At 52.2% G+C, this 18,744-nt stretch overlaps 8 protein-coding genes across 8 annotated transcripts; 2 read left to right on the forward strand and 6 right to left on the reverse strand.

The window, feature by feature from the left end:
* Positions 1 to 597: 597 nt before the first annotated feature.
* On the forward strand, positions 598 to 2,625 carry ASPZODRAFT_139170 (hypothetical protein; the record flags this gene model as incomplete). The annotated part of the gene is made up of 1 exon (XM_022724524.1): positions 598 to 2,625. One exon carries the CDS (start codon positions 598 to 600, stop codon positions 2,623 to 2,625), a length of 2,028 nt encoding a protein of 675 aa, XP_022584322.1.
* A 510-nt stretch (positions 2,626 to 3,135) lies between these two features.
* On the reverse strand, positions 3,136 to 4,958 carry ASPZODRAFT_128343 (hypothetical protein). Its single transcript, XM_022721999.1, has one exon. The coding sequence runs from the start codon at positions 4,907 to 4,909 to the stop codon at positions 3,542 to 3,544; it is 1,368 nt and encodes a 455-aa protein (XP_022584323.1). The 5' UTR covers positions 4,910 to 4,958; the 3' UTR covers positions 3,136 to 3,541.
* Positions 4,959 to 5,474: 516 nt separating this feature from the next.
* On the reverse strand, positions 5,475 to 6,864 carry ASPZODRAFT_128345 (hypothetical protein). Its single transcript, XM_022722000.1, has one exon. It carries the CDS (start codon positions 6,431 to 6,433, stop codon positions 5,597 to 5,599), a length of 837 nt encoding a protein of 278 aa, XP_022584324.1. The 5' UTR covers positions 6,434 to 6,864; the 3' UTR covers positions 5,475 to 5,596.
* Positions 6,865 to 7,536: 672 nt separating this feature from the next.
* ASPZODRAFT_1033532 (hypothetical protein) lies at positions 7,537 to 10,526 on the reverse strand. Its single transcript, XM_022720833.1, has 5 exons — positions 9,945 to 10,526; positions 9,706 to 9,858; positions 9,579 to 9,652; positions 9,167 to 9,524; positions 7,537 to 9,087 (listed from the first exon to the last, which is right to left on the reverse strand). Exons 1-5 carry the CDS (start codon positions 10,327 to 10,329, stop codon positions 7,724 to 7,726), a joined length of 2,334 nt encoding a protein of 777 aa, XP_022584325.1. The 5' UTR covers positions 10,330 to 10,526; the 3' UTR covers positions 7,537 to 7,723.
* Positions 10,527 to 11,480: 954 nt separating this feature from the next.
* On the forward strand, positions 11,481 to 13,799 carry ASPZODRAFT_128347 (hypothetical protein). The gene has a single exon (XM_022722001.1). It carries the CDS (start codon positions 11,497 to 11,499, stop codon positions 13,453 to 13,455), a length of 1,959 nt encoding a protein of 652 aa, XP_022584326.1. The 5' UTR covers positions 11,481 to 11,496; the 3' UTR covers positions 13,456 to 13,799.
* A 365-nt stretch (positions 13,800 to 14,164) lies between these two features.
* On the reverse strand, positions 14,165 to 15,184 carry ASPZODRAFT_139175 (hypothetical protein; the record flags this gene model as incomplete). The annotated part of the gene is made up of 2 exons (XM_022724525.1): positions 14,165 to 14,774; positions 14,862 to 15,184. The coding sequence occupies 2 exons, from the start codon at positions 15,182 to 15,184 to the stop codon at positions 14,165 to 14,167; spliced, it is 933 nt and encodes a 310-aa protein (XP_022584327.1).
* Positions 15,185 to 15,426: 242 nt separating this feature from the next.
* On the reverse strand, positions 15,427 to 15,926 carry ASPZODRAFT_128349 (hypothetical protein). Its single transcript, XM_022722002.1, has one exon. The coding sequence runs from the start codon at positions 15,806 to 15,808 to the stop codon at positions 15,524 to 15,526; it is 285 nt and encodes a 94-aa protein (XP_022584328.1). The 5' UTR covers positions 15,809 to 15,926; the 3' UTR covers positions 15,427 to 15,523.
* Positions 15,927 to 16,344: 418 nt separating this feature from the next.
* Positions 16,345 to 18,499, reverse strand: ASPZODRAFT_57861 (hypothetical protein; the record flags this gene model as incomplete). The annotated part of the gene is made up of 4 exons (XM_022728719.1): positions 16,345 to 17,591; positions 17,650 to 17,923; positions 17,987 to 18,051; positions 18,145 to 18,499. 4 exons carry the CDS (start codon positions 18,497 to 18,499, stop codon positions 16,345 to 16,347), a joined length of 1,941 nt encoding a protein of 646 aa, XP_022584329.1.
* Positions 18,500 to 18,744: the final 245 nt, after the last annotated feature.

Below are 18,744 nucleotides of genomic sequence, written 5' to 3' on the forward strand. Positions count from 1 at the left end.
GGCATTCGACTTCCGCAGCCGCGTTTTATCTGGGCCCAGACCGTATCGTACTGGTAATGGGCCTGCACATCATTACCTAATGGCTCTTTCTCTGCCAACGTGAGAGTCTCGACAACGCCTTGCAGAGGTTGAGGATAGCCATTCCTTTGCCAGCGCTCGTCAGAATTGTCGGATCTGCCTATCTTCCAGCAACTATCTCAGGGCTGGGCGCCCGTGTTTCTTTTTGCTCCGCGTGCAGAAAACCCCTCACAGCAGCTCCGGCCTCCTCCGTCTGTCCGTGTGTTGGGAACGATTTAATCTGGCGGTATGCCCCCTGCTACCTTACCTTTACCTTGCTCCTCCATTCCTCAAATGCCCGTTCTTTTTCTACCGTTGGCTATCTTGATCTTATCGATTAGTCGAGAGAAACAAGCAAGAAGAAGAAGGTTTTAATTGACGCTTTTCTACTCTACAGGCAACTCGATTCGTGCTGCGCCCCCAATCCGCCAGCAGGCGTCAACGAGAACCTTGACCAGTGCCTGGTTCTTGCCTCAATCGTTCGCCCAGAACGCGCGATTTCGTCCGAGCACGGGATATACCTGGCGGCTTCCTTATGCGATGCCTCGTCGATCTAGCAATTCTTCCACCACCGATTCCTCTCCTAGCCCCACGTCCCTCCCGACTGCCTCTGGCAAGGGCGGCATCGCCTTCAAGGCGCCCTCGATCAAGTCCAACCGTCTGAGCCAGCTCTTCTCGACCTCTCCTAGGTCCAAGTCCGGGTTTCAGACCGCACAACTGCCCGCTGTCGGCTCTAATACTCCTCCTACCTCCGCCCCGCCGATCAGCTCGGCATCTCTGTCTTTACCGACCATTTCCCTCTCTACGGCCACGTCGGAGAACTCGAACATGGACGAGCCGCCGACGACTCTGTTTCAGCCGCCTTCGCCCGAGGAGGCGCGCCGTCTGGCAAAGCAACATGCTCAGTTTGGCCCGATCGGCCATCCGAGTCACCGGTATTCCAGTCGGCACCCTGGTGGGCCGTTTCCTGAGCCGGTGATGGATGAGCCCCCCTATTATTACCTCCTGACCACGTATATCAGCTACCTAATCCTAATTGCTTTCGGCCACGTCCGCGACTTCTTCGGTAAGCGGTTTCGGGAAGAGAACTATCGGCACCTGAAGGCGCGTAACGGTTACGGCGCGCTGAACAGCGATTTCGATAACTTCTACGTGCGCCGCCTGAAACTGCGGATCAATGACTGCTTCGAGCGTCCTGTCACCGGCGTTCCAGGACGGTACATCACGCTGATCGACCGGGCTACCGATGACCACAATAAACACTTTCACTTGACTGGCACCACAACCGATACCCTCAACTTGAGCTCTTACAACTACCTAGGCTTCGCTCAGTCCGAAGGTCCCTGTGCCGACCTGGTGGAAGACACAATCAAAAAGTACGGTATCAGCGCGGTCAGCACCCGTTCCGAAGTCGGCACCCAGGACCTCCACATCGAAGTGGAAGACTTGATCGCCAGATTTGTGGGCAAGGAGGCTTCGATGGTCTTTTCCATGGGCTTTGGCACAAATGCCACTATCTTTCCTGCCTTGGTCGGAAAGGGTGACTTGATCATTTCGGATGAGCTCAACCACGCCTCAATCAGATTTGGAGCTCGTCTGTCTGGCGCATCCATCGGCATGTTCAAGCACAATGACATGAAGGATCTGGAGATGCGGCTGCGGGAAGCCATTTCTCAAGGCCAGCCACGTACGCACAGACCCTGGAAGAAGATCTTGGTGGTCGTCGAAGGACTCTACTCCATGGAGGGCTCTATGTGCAATTTGCCGGGTCTCATTGCCCTCAAGCGGCGGTACAAGTTCCACCTTTTCGTCGACGAGGCCCATTCCATCGGAGCCATTGGCCCTCAGGGTAGGGGTGTCTGTGACTATTTCGGCGTCGATACGGCCGAGGTAGACATTCTCATGGGCACCCTCACCAAGTCATTTGGCGCCAACGGCGGTTACATCGCAGCCGATAAGGCCATGATTGACAAGCTTCGGGCCACCAATTCCGGCGTCTTCTACGGCGAGACCATTGCTCCTGCCGTTCTTGCCCAGATTTCCACGGCGCTGCGCATCATCAATGGCGAGCTTATTCCTGGACAGGGTGAAGAGCGGTTGCAGCGATTGGCCTTCAATTCGCGATATCTGCGTCTCGGATTGAAGCGTCTTGGCTTTATAGTGTATGGCCACGATGATTCGCCGATCATTCCTCTTCTCCTTTTCAACCCTGCGAAGATGCCCGCCTTTTCACACGAGATGTTGAGACGCAAGATCTCCGTCGTCGTCGTTGGATATCCTGCCACCCCATTGGTGTCGTCCCGGGCGCGTTTCTGTGTCTCCGCCGCGCATACCAAGGAGGACCTTGACCGGGTCCTCACTGCCTGCGACGAGATTGGCAATGTGTTGCAGCTCAAGTTTTCCACGGGCATTGCGGGCGGTGCCGTCCCTTCTGATGACATGGTCCCTCCCCCCGAAAAAGAAATCGAATGGCGCCGCCAACAGGCGGCGAAGATCACTCCTCCTCGTTGGCGGTTAGAAGATGTCATCAAACGAGGGACACAGGATGCCAAAATCCCCCTGTGCTGATGAGAATCTATCAAGTCAGGCGAATTTGGAGTCGGGTCCAGTATCATCATATCCGAGACTTGGTTAGTGCTGGTCATGCCGTGTCGCTCGCTGTTCGCTTGAGATAATAATGTCGATTGATCCGTCTGTTCCGCGTTTCCCCACCCTCTATTTTCTCTTTGGCGCATACGAGGCGTCATATACTCGGAGAGTCAAAAGGGAGGAAGAATTAAATTTGATGACTCGCCAGGGGGAAAAAAAGTCCTTTTTTTTCTTTTCCTCGAATGGCCACGCCGTCACGCCCCATCGATATGTACCTTAACCAACCTCTGACCTCGACGATGGCCCAGCACTTTATAGGATGAGGACCACCGAGAGGGATAGCAACTTACATTCTCCTACCTGTTGATGTTGATACAGTTGCCAAACTTTCTTCGCAGGGCGTCAAGATTGCTCTGCAAGACTGAAGGCCGTGTCTCGACTCAACAGGCCATTTGATTAACGTTTTACTGTGTTTATAATTAGATGAATGTCAATATATCTTTATGTGATCATTGAAACACTACTGACTATAGTGTAGCAACGGCGAAATACATATATCTTATATGATCTGCGTTACGCTGGGGTGTGCTTGCTAATCATGACAAGTCTGGATCAGATTTCGCAAAAAAAAGAAAGAAAGAAAGAAAGAAAAGAGATGAAACTAGAATTGAACCCAGAACACCGTGGATGTATAGTATATCCCCGATGGGAACCATGCAAGTTGAAATGCGCATGTCTGTCTATGCGTCGGTTGATATCAAATAAGCTTAATGAAAATGAAGAGCAACAGGGGAAAAAAAAGAATCTAAGTTAGAAGAAAATGCAAGGTATCATGAGTCGTAAGGAACAGTGTGTTCCTGATGCAAAAAAAAAAGCAGACAATGATTCATCTGATTTAAACTGTGCCATAGTTCTCGCGAGCATCAACCAAGAGTGATTGAGTTTCCTGGGTAGGACGTCGCTCAGGCGAGTCGGAAGGGATCCAGCCTCTCATCCAGCCGCGGACGTGCTTCCAGCGACGGCCGCGAGGCTGTTTAGCAAGGGCGTCATTGTCGTCGACAGCCTCGTCAAAGACGCAGTCGGATGAGCTGTCGTCGTCTTCGTCGTTGGAGCCATACATGAGGAACTGCACGCCCATGAAGCCGTCGAGGCCGAGCACGCCAGCAGCGCCGAGGAAAAAGGGGGTGGTGCGCATCAGCCAGTCGAGGTGGTCGTTGCCGTGGGAGTCGGCCCAGCCGCCACCGCCGTAGGGCGGGAAGTCGGACCAGGCGTTAGGGTTTGTGAGCAGGGAGGCGGAGTAGAAGAAGTTCCCGCAGAAAGCGGCCATGAAGAGTAGAGGCGACAGGCCCGAGGTGCTCTTGCGGCAGTAGTTCTTATAGAGCTGAGGGGGCCGCGAGCCGAGGTATAGGATGGTCGAAAACCATGAAACAATGCGTCCGACAAGCTCGCTGGTAGACATGGGTGCTGCTGCTGCTGTGACAACGGAGGTTGGCTCAATTGGGGCGGCCTGGGCGGCCTGGGCGAGCATCGCACACAGCATCGATGCCAGGAGGAGGGTTCGTGGAGACGACGCGCCGGGGAGAAGCGATGCACCACGGGATCCCGAACGAGTGATTGTCCGGCGGCCAGGGGAGCCAACTTTCTCGTTGGAATACGACCGAGACTGGTTGTACGGAGAAGACGCGGGGGCCACTTCTCTGGCGTCCTTGGCCCCGTCGCTCACGGCCTTGGGCTCGGAGCGGTCGGCGGGAGGCAGTCGGGAAGTAAAATCGTCAGAGCCATCGTCGGACAAAGCCAGCCCGTCGAGAACATTGCTTGTGTTCGGTCCCGAGGAAGGGTGGTGGGCAAGATGACCGGGGTATCCTGCCTCACGTGAGGGCTTGTAGTGGGTGTACCAGAAGAACTGCAGGACGAGGATCACGTCGACGAAGACATAGTACCCAGCGATCACAACCTGCCAGCCCGCCTGACGGGTAAGCAAGGCACCGACCAGGTTGGTTGTATCACCGAGGCACCACTCGACGAGAAAAAACAGCGACAGGCCCGAGGTAGACTGCAGAGCATAATTCTTGTAGATCTGGGGTAACTGGGCGAACAGCCATGACACGATGCTCAGCGTGCCCAGTAGCGACGAGAGCAGACCTAGCGGCGAGGGCAGACATATATGCAGGTAGGACGAAATGGCGGTCAACAGCGGCGATGAGGGCTCGCAATGGGCAGGCAGCGCAGCGGGGAGGACGAAATGTATTAAGGGAGGGGGCATCTCGGTTTGTCGGTGTGTGTGTGTGTGTCTGTATCTGTATCTGTGGTGTGTTGTCTGCTGGTAACAGTCTTTCAACAAAGTAGATTGATTCCTAGGAATAAGAGAGAAGAGCACAGGAAAGAGAAAAGAGGAGAAGAGACAGAGATAGGGATGAAGTCAAGGAGAGTCCCTCCCTCTCCTCTCCTGCTGCCTGTGATAAGCGATCTACGGTCACGCTGCCTGCCTGCGTGACTCGGGCGCTGATAGACTAGTGATAACGCCCCGGGCGTCCATAGGCTATTCCCTATTTGTCATTTACTTAACGCGATTAATAGTTGGCACTTGGCCTGCCTGAGGTATCTCCTGACTGACTTGATAACTGGTAGTTACCTTAGTAGCTAACTACCTAAGTTTTCTCCTGTTAGTCAGTTATGACTCTCTACTCTTCCAATCTCATCTCAGCTCACAAGGCTACGGAGTCCTCCGTACTCTCCATAAACCCTGTATCTCCACCGGACACCGAGATCGGTGGAGACGCTATTATCATCGACCTACAGGCCAATAAGACATACTACATTGCTTGATTTGTGACTCATCGATCTGCTCATTCGAATTCCACCCGGATTAGGCGGTAGTAGTACAAGAATAGCTAACTAAGGAGTACAAAATAGATGCTGCTACATACATAAACAAGTCCTTTTTCTACAGCTAAAACATCCCTGCAACCCAGATCGCAGCCACTGCCATCCCCGCACCCACCCACCCCCTGCCCTTCCCTCCGTCTCGCGTTGCGCCTCCCCCAGCCAGGATGTCGAATGCGTTGCCGCTGCCACCGAAGCCTTGCGTTTCGTCTGATCCAGGCGCCGAGTGGGTCGTGCTGGTTGCGGTTAGGTCGGACATGGGTTGAAGTATTGAAGTTGACGGTTTTCCCGTATTTGTCGCGTGCATCGTGGTACTCGTCACGGTCGAATCCGAGAGGCAAGTGTCTGTCGGTGAAACCGCTTGTGTTGTCGCTGGTGGTCTGTACTCATAAAGCGTGGATGCCATCGATGTCGAAGGAGTCAATGATGACTCTGTAGGCTCCGAGGGGAAAGAGGAGGAGGTAGTCGTGGTAATTATCGTGGTGGGTGGTGGTGGTGGTGGTGGTGATGGTGATGGCGGTGTCGGCATCCTCGACAGACGACCTTCTGTTTGGGTACCGGCGAGAGCCTTTGGCGAAGCCACCGCGTTGCCAGGGCACACTGTTGAGACTCCAAGTCCCCGGAAGAAGAGCCCGATCAGCGTGTCTTCCCCCACCTCGCTGCCTGCACAGGTCTGGTTGAGCGTCGTCGCTGTGGATTGAAGTCCCTCGATGCATGCTGCGGAACAGGGTCGGCGGCCTTGGTCAAAGTCTTCGGCCGCGCAGCCTGGAATCTCGGAGTTCCAGGTGCTTGTGCAGAGTGGAGGAAAGCCTGCAATGGCCTGGAATTGGGATAGCGAGACGGCTAACGTATGGTGCGCGTGAAACCAAAGCAGGAAAGTGCCTGCCTGCCATGTCGGACGCATTGTGTAGCCTTCTTTTTCGGTTCTTCGAACATTCAACATTATACAATAATATCCGCATCAAAAGGTAAACTAATACTCACGCTGATATGGATCCGTCAAAATCAGTTGCAGACAGACCTTGTCCTATGATGGATGTCCAACAATTCCACCTAATGAAAAAAAACGGGGGAAAAAAAAATGATATGGTAAATATACTATCTAGACGGCCAGCGTCTTTAATCAGAATAGATACCCAGCACAGCACTAGGCAATTGAAAGGGGGGGGGAGGAAGAAACTACAGCCTTTCTCTCAAGCCCACAGAGCCCTAACCAGCCCTTTGTAGGTGAGGAATCCTGGTGGCGGGATATCCCCCTCTCCATCGAAAGGGCAGGGTTTCCAAGCCTCCCCTCCAAAAGAGTCGATCATGGTGTTCTCTTAACTCCTTACGGCGATCAGAATGTTGTCTCACATTGTACAAGTATAGTAAGGTTGATTCTGTAGTCACCCTGTTTCTTTGCACGGAATACTCCGTATAGAGGTGGCCTTAATCAATGGCTATATTGATTGCGTATTTGCACGCTGGAAAAGACTACCTTGTCCCTTCCTCCCTTGCTCGGGTTCACTGGCATAGGTCGACCCGATCCCTTGATAATACGAGTGTACACGCTGTTTTTAAATGCTAGAAACAAAGGCCAAAAGTAATATTCGATACTACTACCTAGCTACCAGAGGATAGCCATGTATGTATGAAGAAATAGAATAGGGGAAAATGAAATATGCACCAGGGTATAACAAGGTAAGGGAAAAAGGCAGAAAGAAAGGTTTAACGATGAAAAGCAGGCGACCGGCAGATCGGACGAACGAGATGGTGCACTGTTTCTTAATCGAGGATATACTGACGAGAAGCACGATAGAGGACAGGAGTAGGGGGGGGTGAGGTGGCAGGAAAACAGGGGAATAATGCCTGGGAGGCTAAGAAGTGGAAAAAAAATCAAAAGACTCCCTTTCAAAAAAAGAAAGGAAAGAAAATAAAATATATAGTATCGCTCGCGATGACGTTGATGCTCTGCAAATGCGACCAGATTTGGTCAATAATGATTGTAAGGATCAAGGAAAGGACAAAAGGGTCGGGCAAAAGCAAAAGATGGAGAAAGAAGAAGGCAAGGAGTGTAACAAGACCAGCTCGGAATTATGCGTCCGGCACATGCATTTGAGAAGATTTCCCCCCCTAAGTTTCTCGAGGCCAAAAGAAAAATAATCGTTTCTCGTCATATCCCACCGGTTTCTGAAACTAGAGCCCAGAGAGATTCTCACGACTTGGAATTCCGGTTAAGTCGACGACCGTGTTGAAGCTTCCGCGATAGCCAGTCAACAAGCATCTCGTCAAGCTGGCCTGTCATTTCTGTCAATCGTTTGGTCTCCTCCTTGAAGAGACTGCCACTGATTGGATGATCGGGGCCTGCAGGCGGAACGTTCGACTTGTCGTGCACAATGATAAATAGATCACGGATATCATTCTCATCGTCCAGGTACGACCGGAGGCTCGCATCGTTCCAACTGGGAACTCTAGCCGAAACGGATGTAGCAGATGCAGGGGTATCACCACGTAGTTTCGTGATGCTGTTGGCCGCGTCTGGAGACAGCGGTGGGGAAATGGGTGATATAGAGCGCTCTTCCTGCGAGGAGTTATCAAGCACCAATCCTGGGAGCCCACTGGGCCCATGAGGTTCCAAAGGTGATACAGGAGCTGTGGAGTCGGAGCCACGACCCTGATACCCCAAATTGATCTGGGGCTGAAACCTCTCCGGTGGAGATGCCACAGAGGGCTGGGATAATGCTGGCTGTTCAAACGAATCCTGACGAGGCCTATTTGCCATTTCACTCGAGCTCTCCTCAGTAGGTTGGGTAAGAGACTCCTTGGAGTCTGAAGAGGACGAAGAGCGAGTTTTTATAAGACTCCTCCGATCAGCAACAGCCGCCGTCTCGAGAACCTCGTCAACAGAGGTCCGCATTCGAGGGGATTCTGAACTACCATCAGTTTCTTGAGACATGACTCGGCGGATTGAATGGTCAGCATTCGGCTCCGGAATCGAAGCCGTATTCCCGACTGCCTCGATAGGCGAGACTGCTGATTCTGGCTGTGAATCAGATTTGGAAAGCGATTTATCTCCTGGTGCCTGTTTCTGTAATTTGCTGGATTGGCGTTGAGGCGCCGAGGATTTCGCATTTCGCGTCTCCTGGGACAGGGAATCCAGTGAGGTTTTGGGCTGGGAAACAAGGGTATCGCTTGAAAGTCTCTCCGTAGGCTCTTCGGTCTCATCATCGGCAGTCTTGCTCTTCTTGTCTTTGCGTTTGAAAAGCCCGCTGAGCATCCCCGATTTCTTGTCTTTGCGTTTCTTGTCTTCTTTGAGCCGGTCGTTAAAATTAAGACCTTTTTCACCAGTCTCGAAACTTCCACGGCCCTGGAAGGACCGGTCAGTATTGCTTCTCGAAACCGGATAGTGAGAAAGGGCCTTTACCTCTCTTGCATCATTAGCAAGTGAGCCGCTGCTGACTTCATCACGCAGAAGGTTCGGAGTCAAAGAGATTTTTTTAGTCTCGACTGTATCATCCTTGAAGAAAGAGTCTGTGTTTCTCACAGTGCCATTTCTGGATCTGCTAACTGTAGGTTCCGCTGAAACGGCGATATTAGTCTCCGCTTTCTTTTCTTTAAGGGGGGGCTGGCCTGATGGGAATAAGGATGTAAAACTCACTTGGCGATTCAAAGATCTCCTCACTAGTTCTCTCGGCGCCTGCACTATCGGAATCTTGAGTTTCAATGGTCTCCAGTTCCTCGGTCTGTTTTTCTCGAAGAGGCTTAGGCCTCAGAGGCTCAACCACGATATTCTCGTCCTGACTCTCATGAGCATCCTGGTCCTCTTGGACTTCGTCATCGTCGTCGTTGAAATAGTCATGGCCTTCAAGTTCCTCGTCCGAGGAGTATTCAACATCCGATGCTTCAATGTATGTTGGTGATGTGAATGTCACCGTTTTCGCATTCCTTCGACGCATCGCCTTTTTCAAAGGGTTCTTTGATTTTTCCGGGTTATCACCGAGCATTGTGGCCGAAAGCTTGTGCGTCTTAGTTTTGTTCTCCATACACGCCTATACTCCTTCGGGGCTTACATCAATGTTCCGGTGTTTGTTCAATCTTGCCAGTCTCTCAGTTGGTGTTTCAATATGCTCGGCAGGCAAATAACCTGTATCTTGTCAGATGGATCGTTTTGACAAGTAAAGCCAAATGGGGACCTACCAATACTGCCATCCTTTACGACACGTACAAGCCACCAGTAGCTATTACTATCGTCAAGAAGGACCATGGTATCTCCCTTTGCCGCATTTGCCTGCCCTTCAACCGTCGCGACAAAGTTGTGAAGCGCATAAACAAATTCGAAATCAATGTCCTCTGAATACGGTCAGCCATTTTGCCCAACAGCACAGCGGATATACTATTTTTGATAGAAATAAGTGGGTCACGAAGGGAACACAGACCGTCATCGATTGATGGTGAGCTGGAGATCTTGTCCATCATATCATCGTCCATGAGGTCGTCGCATTCACCGTCGGCAAGATCGCCTTCTTCAGTAGTAAGGTTCTCGTTCTCGTACTGAGAATCGCGACCATCATTTTCCCCGGTATCAGCCTCTAACTCGTCTGGCTCGTCATAGATATCTATGCCATCTGGACGCTCCTCCTCGTTCTCATCATCCGATCCGGGCAGAATCTCGACCTGTGAGTCTTTCTCAGCACGCTGAAGAGACTTCTCCTGATGAGGCGCAGGCCGGCCGGTTCCTAGAGGCGCTGGCTGCGTCGGCTGTCGTGAGTGATCTTGGGCAGATGGTGACTTTTGGTTTTGGAGATCGAGCGTATCTACCATGCTTCAGTCAGCAACACGCCGACTACCCCTTCGGTCTTCCACAGTCTCAATCGACAGCAGCACCTACCGGCCCGAATCATTTGAGGTCGCGTCATAGTTCCGGTGTGTTAAATGGTGACGAGTGCAGGGCAGCCGATAGGGAGCGAATCGAACGACAAACACCGTGGAAGAAAAAGAAGCGCCAGGCTAAGCTATATTCCCATCAAGACACCAAATAAAACCTCCAGATAGTAATGAAAGGGTGTAAAAAGAACGGAAAAATAAACACGCCAATGCCGGCCTGGTCAAGGAGAGAGTTCGCAGGTGGGAAGACTAGAGAAACGACCAAAGTGTTCTCCTGAGTAGCCCGGGTAGAGAAGAAAGGAAATGGTAACTCCCAGAGCGACTGTAAGGCTTATATGAAACAGAAGATTAACGACAACAGCTGCGACCAACAGGGCACAATTGCAAAGCCAGCTGGACTCACAATACCCAAGGTATCCCCGGACTTAGGCCAGACAAAAGGAGGTCCTTCATACAAACGCCCCTTGCGCGCGCCTGTATCAGCCCCTGGGGCTTGGGGCTGATGCTGCGGGTAGCTGGCCAATAGCCGTGGCTGTGGCGTCTACAGCACTTAGGGCATAGGGCTTTCCTATAGGGTCCAATGAATCCACTTCTAAACGTCACACTTCTGGGTCCGGTCTACGAATGAGGTTAAGCGCCCGGTCTGTGGACTCTGTGGACTGACGATCGATCATCCCCGCTGCCTGCTATTGTAAGCTCCGTCATCACCCGAGGATCTTCCCCCCCCCCCAAAATCTCGTCCTCCCATCAGAAAGACCTTTTTTTTTTCGCATTCCTGCCGTGCAGACTGGGGCACAGTCGACATACTTGGCTACGTCAAGGCTGCTTTTCCCTCAAGCCTAGTGAATTGTGCAGGGACCCCAGCCCTTGCCACCTCTACAGCATATATACTTCGTTAACCTCGTATCGCCGTGTCACCCCAAGTAGCGACACTCCGTATTGCTCGACTTTGGGTGAATGATAGGATCCCCATTTCGCACACCTTCATCGACGATATTGAATAAGATCAAGAGAAGAGGTTACTGGGTCCGTGTATGATCTAAATGCATACAAGCGTTACACTGGTCTTTGCTTCGGAGGTCGTATCTCACTCTTGGGGAGGGCATGGCGCAAACACAGAGGAATGGATTGGCAGGCTTGAGAATTGATGGGAAATCCTTTCATCACTTGCAACGGTCTGGATGGTCTGGGGATGGTCGAGATAAGAGAACGGCGGTGGGCGAGGGGGATGGTGTCGAAGGCGACCGTACCACTATCTCTCAAGACTATGACGCACACCGTCGCGGTACTGATGAAGACAGCAGTGTATTGAATGATTTGCATTCAGCGACACCGCCAATATCGGTTCCTCGCCCCGGCGACCAGCCGACTAGTGAATACCTCGATTTTCCACACAAACCGGAGGAGGTTCAAGCATCGCCATTCGATAGCTTCCTTCACCATCGGCGCCGGTCCATCAGCATCAACGCTGAAGCCAATATTGAATCTGGTCGACATCACTCTCTTGAAGAACCCTTACACAGCACAGAGGCCAAAGCCCGAGTGTCTCTCAAACCACGATTACGGACTTCAGGTCTAAGGCATGCGTTTTCCCAGGACCGTTACGCGTGTGACAACCGCGAGAATTATGCCTGGGTTTCTAGCCCCAGAAGGCCTCAGAATCAACGATTCTTGCCCACTGGATATTCTCGTACCAGTTGCCTTGCGAGTCCTGAAGATGACGTCTCGATTGGAAGTGATCTCGAGCGGTTCACATCGCTCGCGTCCCTATCCACTGCCTCTCCACTGAATGAAGAACCGCAGACCCCTCCCCAAAGCGCCAGCGAACACTTGATGTCACCATTCTGTGCGGTTTCTCCCACCCAACAATCGGCATTGTTAGAAGGCCATAATTCTTGGTCCGCCGGGGCCATCACACCCTTTGGGAGCAAGCCCCGCAGCCGATACGGAAGCCTCAGGGGCACATCACGTCGCTCCACTGCCTCAAGTGGCAAGTCACCGGCGAGTACATTCTTGTCAATGTGGAATGGGCAAGACGAGCATGCCTCACAGCCAGATGACGAGGGTCAGATGGTCGGTACCGATTACGTTTTGGGGAAGCAGATTGGCTTTGGAGGATTTAGTACGGTCAAGGAAGCTTACAAAGTCGAGGGAACCGGCGAAACAAGACGGCTGGCCGTCAAAATCGTCAGGAAGCACGTTACGGGGAAAAGCGAGCGGGAAAACGATCAGGTGCAGGCAGAGTTCGACCACGAGGTTCGGGTCTGGCGCTATCTCAACCACTCTCATGTGCTAGCACTTGATGCGGTCTACGAAACGGATTATGCAACGTTTTGCTTCACCAAACTGGCCATTGGAGGAACGCTCTTCGATTTGATCCGGCAGAACCGCCAAGGACTAGAGCTAACCCTGGCGAAGAAATACACATACCAGTTGGCGTGTGCTCTGCGCTATTTGCATGAAGACGCTCGTGTTGTACACAGAGACATCAAACTTGAAAACTGTCTCCTCGATCCCGTCACTGCAGCTGACGGTACCAAATCGTCGAACCTGGTGCTTTGCGATTTTGGAATGGCCGAATGGATGACTACAGATAATGGATGCAGTTCACTGGACCCCTATGAGAATGCAGCTGACAGACCGCCCCCGAAGACCATCGGGCCTTCTGATACAAGCACCAGCATTGCAGGCAGCCTCGAATATGCGTCCCCAGAACTTCTTTCCTCGACCAGTAGCATCATCCACCCAGCCGTCGACATCTGGGCGTTCGGAGTTATTGTGTTTACGATCGTTGTCGGTTCCAGACCATTCCAAGACCCATTCGCTCCGCGCATCCAGAGTAACATTCTGAGCGGGAACTGGGATCACTCTGCGGTCCTAGGGGATACCGAGGACCCAGAAGTCCGTCAAGGCCGGAAAGCCGCACTGGAACTTATCAAAGGCTGTCTTGAAATGGAAGTCGATCGTCGATGGACAATCCGTCGGATCTTAGCCTCGGAGTGGCTTCGAGGCCATGCTGAAAATCCTGACGACAACCCCAGCAATACAGTTTGGAGGTTGTGAACATTCTTCCCTCTCTTGAACGGGATGAGATCTCCTGTGGAGGTCTTCTCTTTTTCCACCTCGGAATTATACCTTTTCTCTTTTTTTTCCCCTTCGGGTTTGAGCATTATATTAGTATGAGCGATTTTGAAATGGGCATGTGGTGCACAGCTCTGGTGATGATCATATCCCAAGTGCTTTTGCACCCAAAAACACAAGCACTGGTTGAGCAGGACTCATCATCAATGATACCCTCTTTCTTATTTTGTTTTTATTGTCTTCGACGGTTTTCTCTGGGAATTTTTGCGTGACAACATCGGGTTCAAGGCGGGCTATCTACATTATAGCGAGAGGGGGGGGGGGGGTCTTTTCAAGCGGTAATAAGATGGCGTTGGTTCGTTAAGTATTCTTTTTATCATTCAAGATCTTTTCCCCCCTATCTTTCCCACTCTTGCCATGTCTTCCTCTGCTTCGGTATTCTCGGTTTCTCTCCGTTCATTATGAGTGTTTAAACGAAGCATAATTGAATATATAAAGCACGAAACAAGTCTCTCATTCGTACTTCTTCGATATAAGGATGTAGGATAACAAACGATTCTTTTACCAATGAATTTTCATACTGAGGATAGAAGCCGTGGAGTACAAAATATATTGTTGATGACCATGTTTAATATACAAGAGCTGAAGAAATAAAAAAGAGCTAGAAGAGGATATCCTTTCAACACCATCACTACCAGAGTCTGTTCTCCGGCAGAACCTTCTCCTTCCTGCTGCCCGTGGCAGCCTTGCGCTCTGCCGGCGAGCGGAAGAACAGACTGGGGCTCTCCATGGGCTTGAGGAGATGGCTAAGGTACCCGCGATGTGCCGGGTCACGATAATATTCGATGTCCTTACGGCCGGTCGGGTCCGGCAGACGATAGCGGAAGCCCATCTCCTGCATGATCTTGGACTCGGTCAGCTCCTCCTCCACGCCGGCAGCCTTGTAAAGAGCCTCGCTGCCGCTCTTCAGGTCCCAGGCGGTCGAGACGAAGGGATGTGTCTCCCTTTTGAGAATACGCGCAATCGACGAGCGAGTGTAGTACCGGGTCGTTACGGAGCCGCCGGCGGTCTCGATGGCGGCGATGGCGGACTCGGACACGCGAGAAACAACCAGGTGGATGGGCTGCTTGAGAACACCCTCGCCTCCCCGACCCAGCACCTTAACGCCATCCTTGACTTGATGGATGCAGCGCGACTGGACCAGTTCACGTACCGTGATCGGACGGGTTGGGTCGATCCGGCCCTGGTCGATCCATTCTTGAATCCGGTCGAGGTTCACGGGTGCCATATCCACAGACAGCCTATTGAAATCATCAGTGGGATTTGTTTCTTTTCTTTCTTTTTTTTTCATAACACACCCTCAAGGAGAGAGGAGGAAAGAATCATACACGTTCTTGAAACCGCGCTCGCCATGGACAATAATCTCTGGCGTCTGCCCACCGTTGAAGTTTGCAGGCACCTTCCCATGCTGGCCCTGACCTTTGTGACCTCTTCCCGAGGTTTTTCCCTTCCCCGAGGCCGGACCTCGACCCCGTCGGATCCTCTTGCTGTATGCCCCGGGCGTATCGGAGAGCGAGGCTAGAATGTGGGCATGGCGGCTCTGCTGGTGCAATTGGGGCAGCAGGAAGGATAGGGGCGAGAAAGCCGCCTGCACGGGCTTTGAGACCAACTGTTGCAGCTGCGCAGGCAGCACCGAAATCCGCGGAGGCATCGTGGTTGTGTCTGGGTGTGGTTTCGCCTTTTCCCGGCTACGCAGCAAAGCACTCGGGCTGGAAAAGGCCCTGCGTTTGAGCGCCGCGGAAAAACCGGCGCCGATGTGATCACGTGATATCACCGTTAGTACCAATTACCAACTACTTCCTAAACTTCCTAAACTTCCAAGTACGCTCCGTAGTCTACCAACTAAAAAGAAATCAACCAACCACGAATACTTGCAGTAAGGCAGTGTCCTTAACTTCATACCGAGCACATAAGTACCGCGTCGCCAATAGCCTAGTCACCAAGTCCACGTACTCCGTCATCCAGGTCGTCCCCTGAACTACCTCCTTGGTTACACAGTCAATGTCTCCCTTGCACTATGCAGCTGATCTAGGAATCCCGGGTCTACTCTTTCCTGTTGATCAGCACTACTCCATATTGACGGGAGTGTAATATGCAGGATCTGACGGAAATGCAAACCAACGATGGCCACAGTACGGATACTGCTGTTCAGACCTACCAAGGAGATGGATGGTTTTCTCTGCTTGAACTCTTCGATTCTTCCAAGAAAAGCAACAAACCCTGCAACAACCATAAGCACAGCCATAAGCACCAAGATGGGAGATACCCCAAGCATAGCGGGCTAGTTGAACGACCAAGTTAATGATAGGAGACAACTTCATGGATCCCCATGTGCCTGGTTGATTGGGCGGAATCTTAGGTTGGCCCTAAGAGTCGACTAGAACTGAGCAAACCTTGAACTAGCACTGTTCCTTGTAATCGGGTAGCGAAGGATAACTTACAGCATGGTGATGAGTAACGTATAGCTCATTATTGGGTCAGGAGTACTAGTAGTAGATACTAGTGGTAGATACTAGTAGTACTGGATGGTAGAACTTTAATATAGTAGTTGTATAACTAGTGAGTAGTAGTAGTCGTGGTAGTTGTACCTAAGTATAGATGTTGAACGCCAAAAAAATGCAGATGCAAATGCCACTTATGCTACTGAAGCAACGATCCCCCCTATTGTATCACTCTATAGAACACCAGACATGCAGTCATAACAGTAATAGTGAAAACATTGAATAAGGAGAAAAAAAAGGGGAGAAGAAGTAGAAGAGGAAGATGAAGAAGAAGAAGGAAAAGAAGAAGGTATGTACATCATTGCTCGTATCAAGGATAGCTCGGTGAGTTGTGAAACACGGGCTGGAGGAATTGCCCCTGAGGTGCTGACCCTGGGACTGGTCCGGGCGCTGTGGCTGAGCCCAGGGCTGAGACTGGGCCCGACCCCGAGGTAGGCCAGACATCTTGCACATACGGCAGGAGACCCGTCTTACGTTCGGCAGTCTTGCCCAGGGGCTGGTAGTGCATGTGATCAAAGGGGATGCTGCGCTGCTGTAGTAGGGAACCCGAGGGTGGAGGGATCAACAGGGTGTTGACAGCACGGACGGGCCGGTAAGGGGAGTTGCGGTTCGCGAGGAAGAAGGACGGGGAGAGGTGCATCTGTGGCGTATGGACGGAGTACGCTGACACAGCGGGGGAAGTCGTCGTCGAGGGGACCCCAAAGGGGCTACTGTTAAGTCGGTTCGGGTCCGGTAGCGAGACGGGCGTGCTGTACAACCCGCTAGTCACTGGCGGGTGCGTCCATGTGGCCTGCGGGGTAGTAAAGGCGGCAGCCGCCGCGGTCGTCATGGGACGAGTAGGAGGGACAGCTGACGGAGGAGGGACTGGAAGATGCGGTACAGTGGTTGTCGCCGGGAGAGGCGGTGGATTGGGTCGCGGGAGGCGTGGCACAACGCTTGCCATCGGAACGTGGGATGATGGAAGAGACGTTGGGAGGGAATTTTGGGCGAGAACGGGAGGGAGAGTGGGGATACTACCCAGAGTAGAGGCCGCTGAAGAAGAAGAGGAGGATGGCGGGAGGGTGGGATGATTGTTGGACATCATGATCTTCTTGGCCGGCTGCTCGTCCATCTGATACTCGTCTCGGCTGCGTTTGCGGTAGGAGTTGATGGAAGGCGGAGCAATCTCGCTGGGGAGATACGGGGGAGGAACCCCATTGTTGAAAGGCATGTTCCAGTGACTCGGAGCAACCAGGGGTGCCGAAGCTGGCGGGGACGGCAGTTTCGACGAAGGCGAGACGGGCTGCGTGCGAGTGGGAGGAAGCAGACTCGCAGATGGGATCTGGAGAGGCGGAGCAGTCGGGCTGCGCCGGTCGTTGAGAGGCACCCGGGACGCACGGGTGAAGTAGTCGGCGAACAAGCCAAGTTTGGCGTGCCAGGCGGACCACTCCTCTTTGGAGACGAACAGATTGTAGCGGACATTGCTGAGAAACTCGACCTCCATGACATGGATTTCTTGGACGGAAATGCCTGAGACTTCGGCCCATGTTTTATTGGTGTAGGTATTGTCGTCGAGAACTGACAGGTTAGCTTTTGATTCCTACTTCTTTTTAAGAGAATGAGAACCTTGACTCACACTTATTTCCCAGCATCAATGCTATGGTCATCAATCGAAACTCACTGCCCTTCTTGCCCTTGACGCCCGGATTGAACTTTTTCAAGCGATAGACGAACAAGAGGGCCAGAAGGATGACATTCTGGCTCACCTGGGTGGTTGACAGGATGGTGGTGACCCATTTTTGAAAGCCAATGGTGGGGAAGGCTTCAGGGACAAGGGCGAGGGCCAGATGAGAGCGGTCTTCGATAGCCTTGAGCTTGGTAGTTTTCTCAAACCAGAACAGACAGGTCATCTATTCACTTGTTAGCTCATCTGTCTCTCTCTCCCTCTATCCAATTGATTGTGATCGACCTACCTGAGCGGCAAATTCGGCCAGACTGCCCTTGGTATCGTTGATGGACGAAGGAATCTGCAGGTAAGCTGCCACGGAGCTCTGCGTCGACTTGACCGGAACGGCGGTGTCTCTGGTTGACGGACCAGCCGCCTGGGAAGCAGATACCATGGCTGCTTTACCTGTCGATGATGATGATGATGATGATGATGTTGTTGTTGTTGTCGGGGTCACTGTCGATCGAGCATTGACGTAGGCAGGAAGCTTGCCATAGGGCACGGTGGAGGAGGTACCGGTTAGCTTGGCGCCATAATTAGTTGTCGTTGTTGTCGAAGGCATGAAGCTGTATGCTAGACCATTCATCTCGTTTGGAGGCGTTGGCAGACCGTCCCGTAAGGGAGCCGCAGTCCACCTGGAGGGACAATCGCCCGTTGTGGTCTTTGGAGGAAGCACGTCAGGGTGGTAGAGGGCGGCGGGGACGGAAACGGGGACGGAGAGCGGATGCAGCAACGGGTTGAGAACGAGATTTGACGGCATCAGGACAGAGAGAAGTGTTCGATGTAGAGCGTAAGCGTGGGATGGTGAAAGAGGAGGAAACAATAGTAATTGGTGTCATGGAATACACATTTGACCCATGAGCCGATGAGGACCCGGCTCGAAGTATATAACGGAACAGCAGTAGTAACAAGTAGTAGTGGTGGTAGTGAGGAATTAACCAGCGTCAGACTGTCTATTAACCAACAGACAACGTTCTGTCTCTAGTTAATGGATTATAATAAGTC

The sequence above is a fragment of the Penicilliopsis zonata genome, assembly GCF_001890105.1.
Source record: "Penicilliopsis zonata CBS 506.65 unplaced genomic scaffold ASPZOscaffold_2, whole genome shotgun sequence".
NCBI lineage: Eukaryota > Fungi > Ascomycota > Eurotiomycetes > Eurotiales > Aspergillaceae > Penicilliopsis > Penicilliopsis zonata.

What these genes read in the sequence shown, in the direction of transcription:
- ASPZODRAFT_128343 (XM_022721999.1), bottom strand. Translation starts at nt 4,909, where the DNA reads ATGCCCCCTCCCTTAATACATTTCGTCCTCCCCGCTGCGCTGCCTGCC.
- ASPZODRAFT_128345 (XM_022722000.1), bottom strand. Translation starts at nt 6,433, where the DNA reads ATGCGTCCGACATGGCAGGCAGGCACTTTCCTGCTTTGGTTTCACGCG.
- ASPZODRAFT_1033532 (XM_022720833.1), bottom strand. Translation starts at nt 10,329, where the DNA reads ATGGTAGATACGCTCGATCTCCAAAACCAAAAGTCACCATCTGCCCAA. An exon ending in CTCACCATCAATCGATGACG is followed by an intron (nt 9,859 to 9,944) that starts GTCTGTGTTCCC and finishes GACCGTATTCAG; the next exon opens with AGGACATTGATTTCGAATTT. An exon ending in GGAGATCTTTGAATCGCCAA is followed by an intron (nt 9,088 to 9,166) that starts GTGAGTTTTACA and finishes TCGCCGTTTCAG; the next exon opens with CGGAACCTACAGTTAGCAGA.
- ASPZODRAFT_128347 (XM_022722001.1), top strand. Translation starts at nt 11,497, where the DNA reads ATGGCGCAAACACAGAGGAATGGATTGGCAGGCTTGAGAATTGATGGG.
- ASPZODRAFT_128349 (XM_022722002.1), bottom strand. Translation starts at nt 15,808, where the DNA reads ATGCTTGGGGTATCTCCCATCTTGGTGCTTATGGCTGTGCTTATGGTT.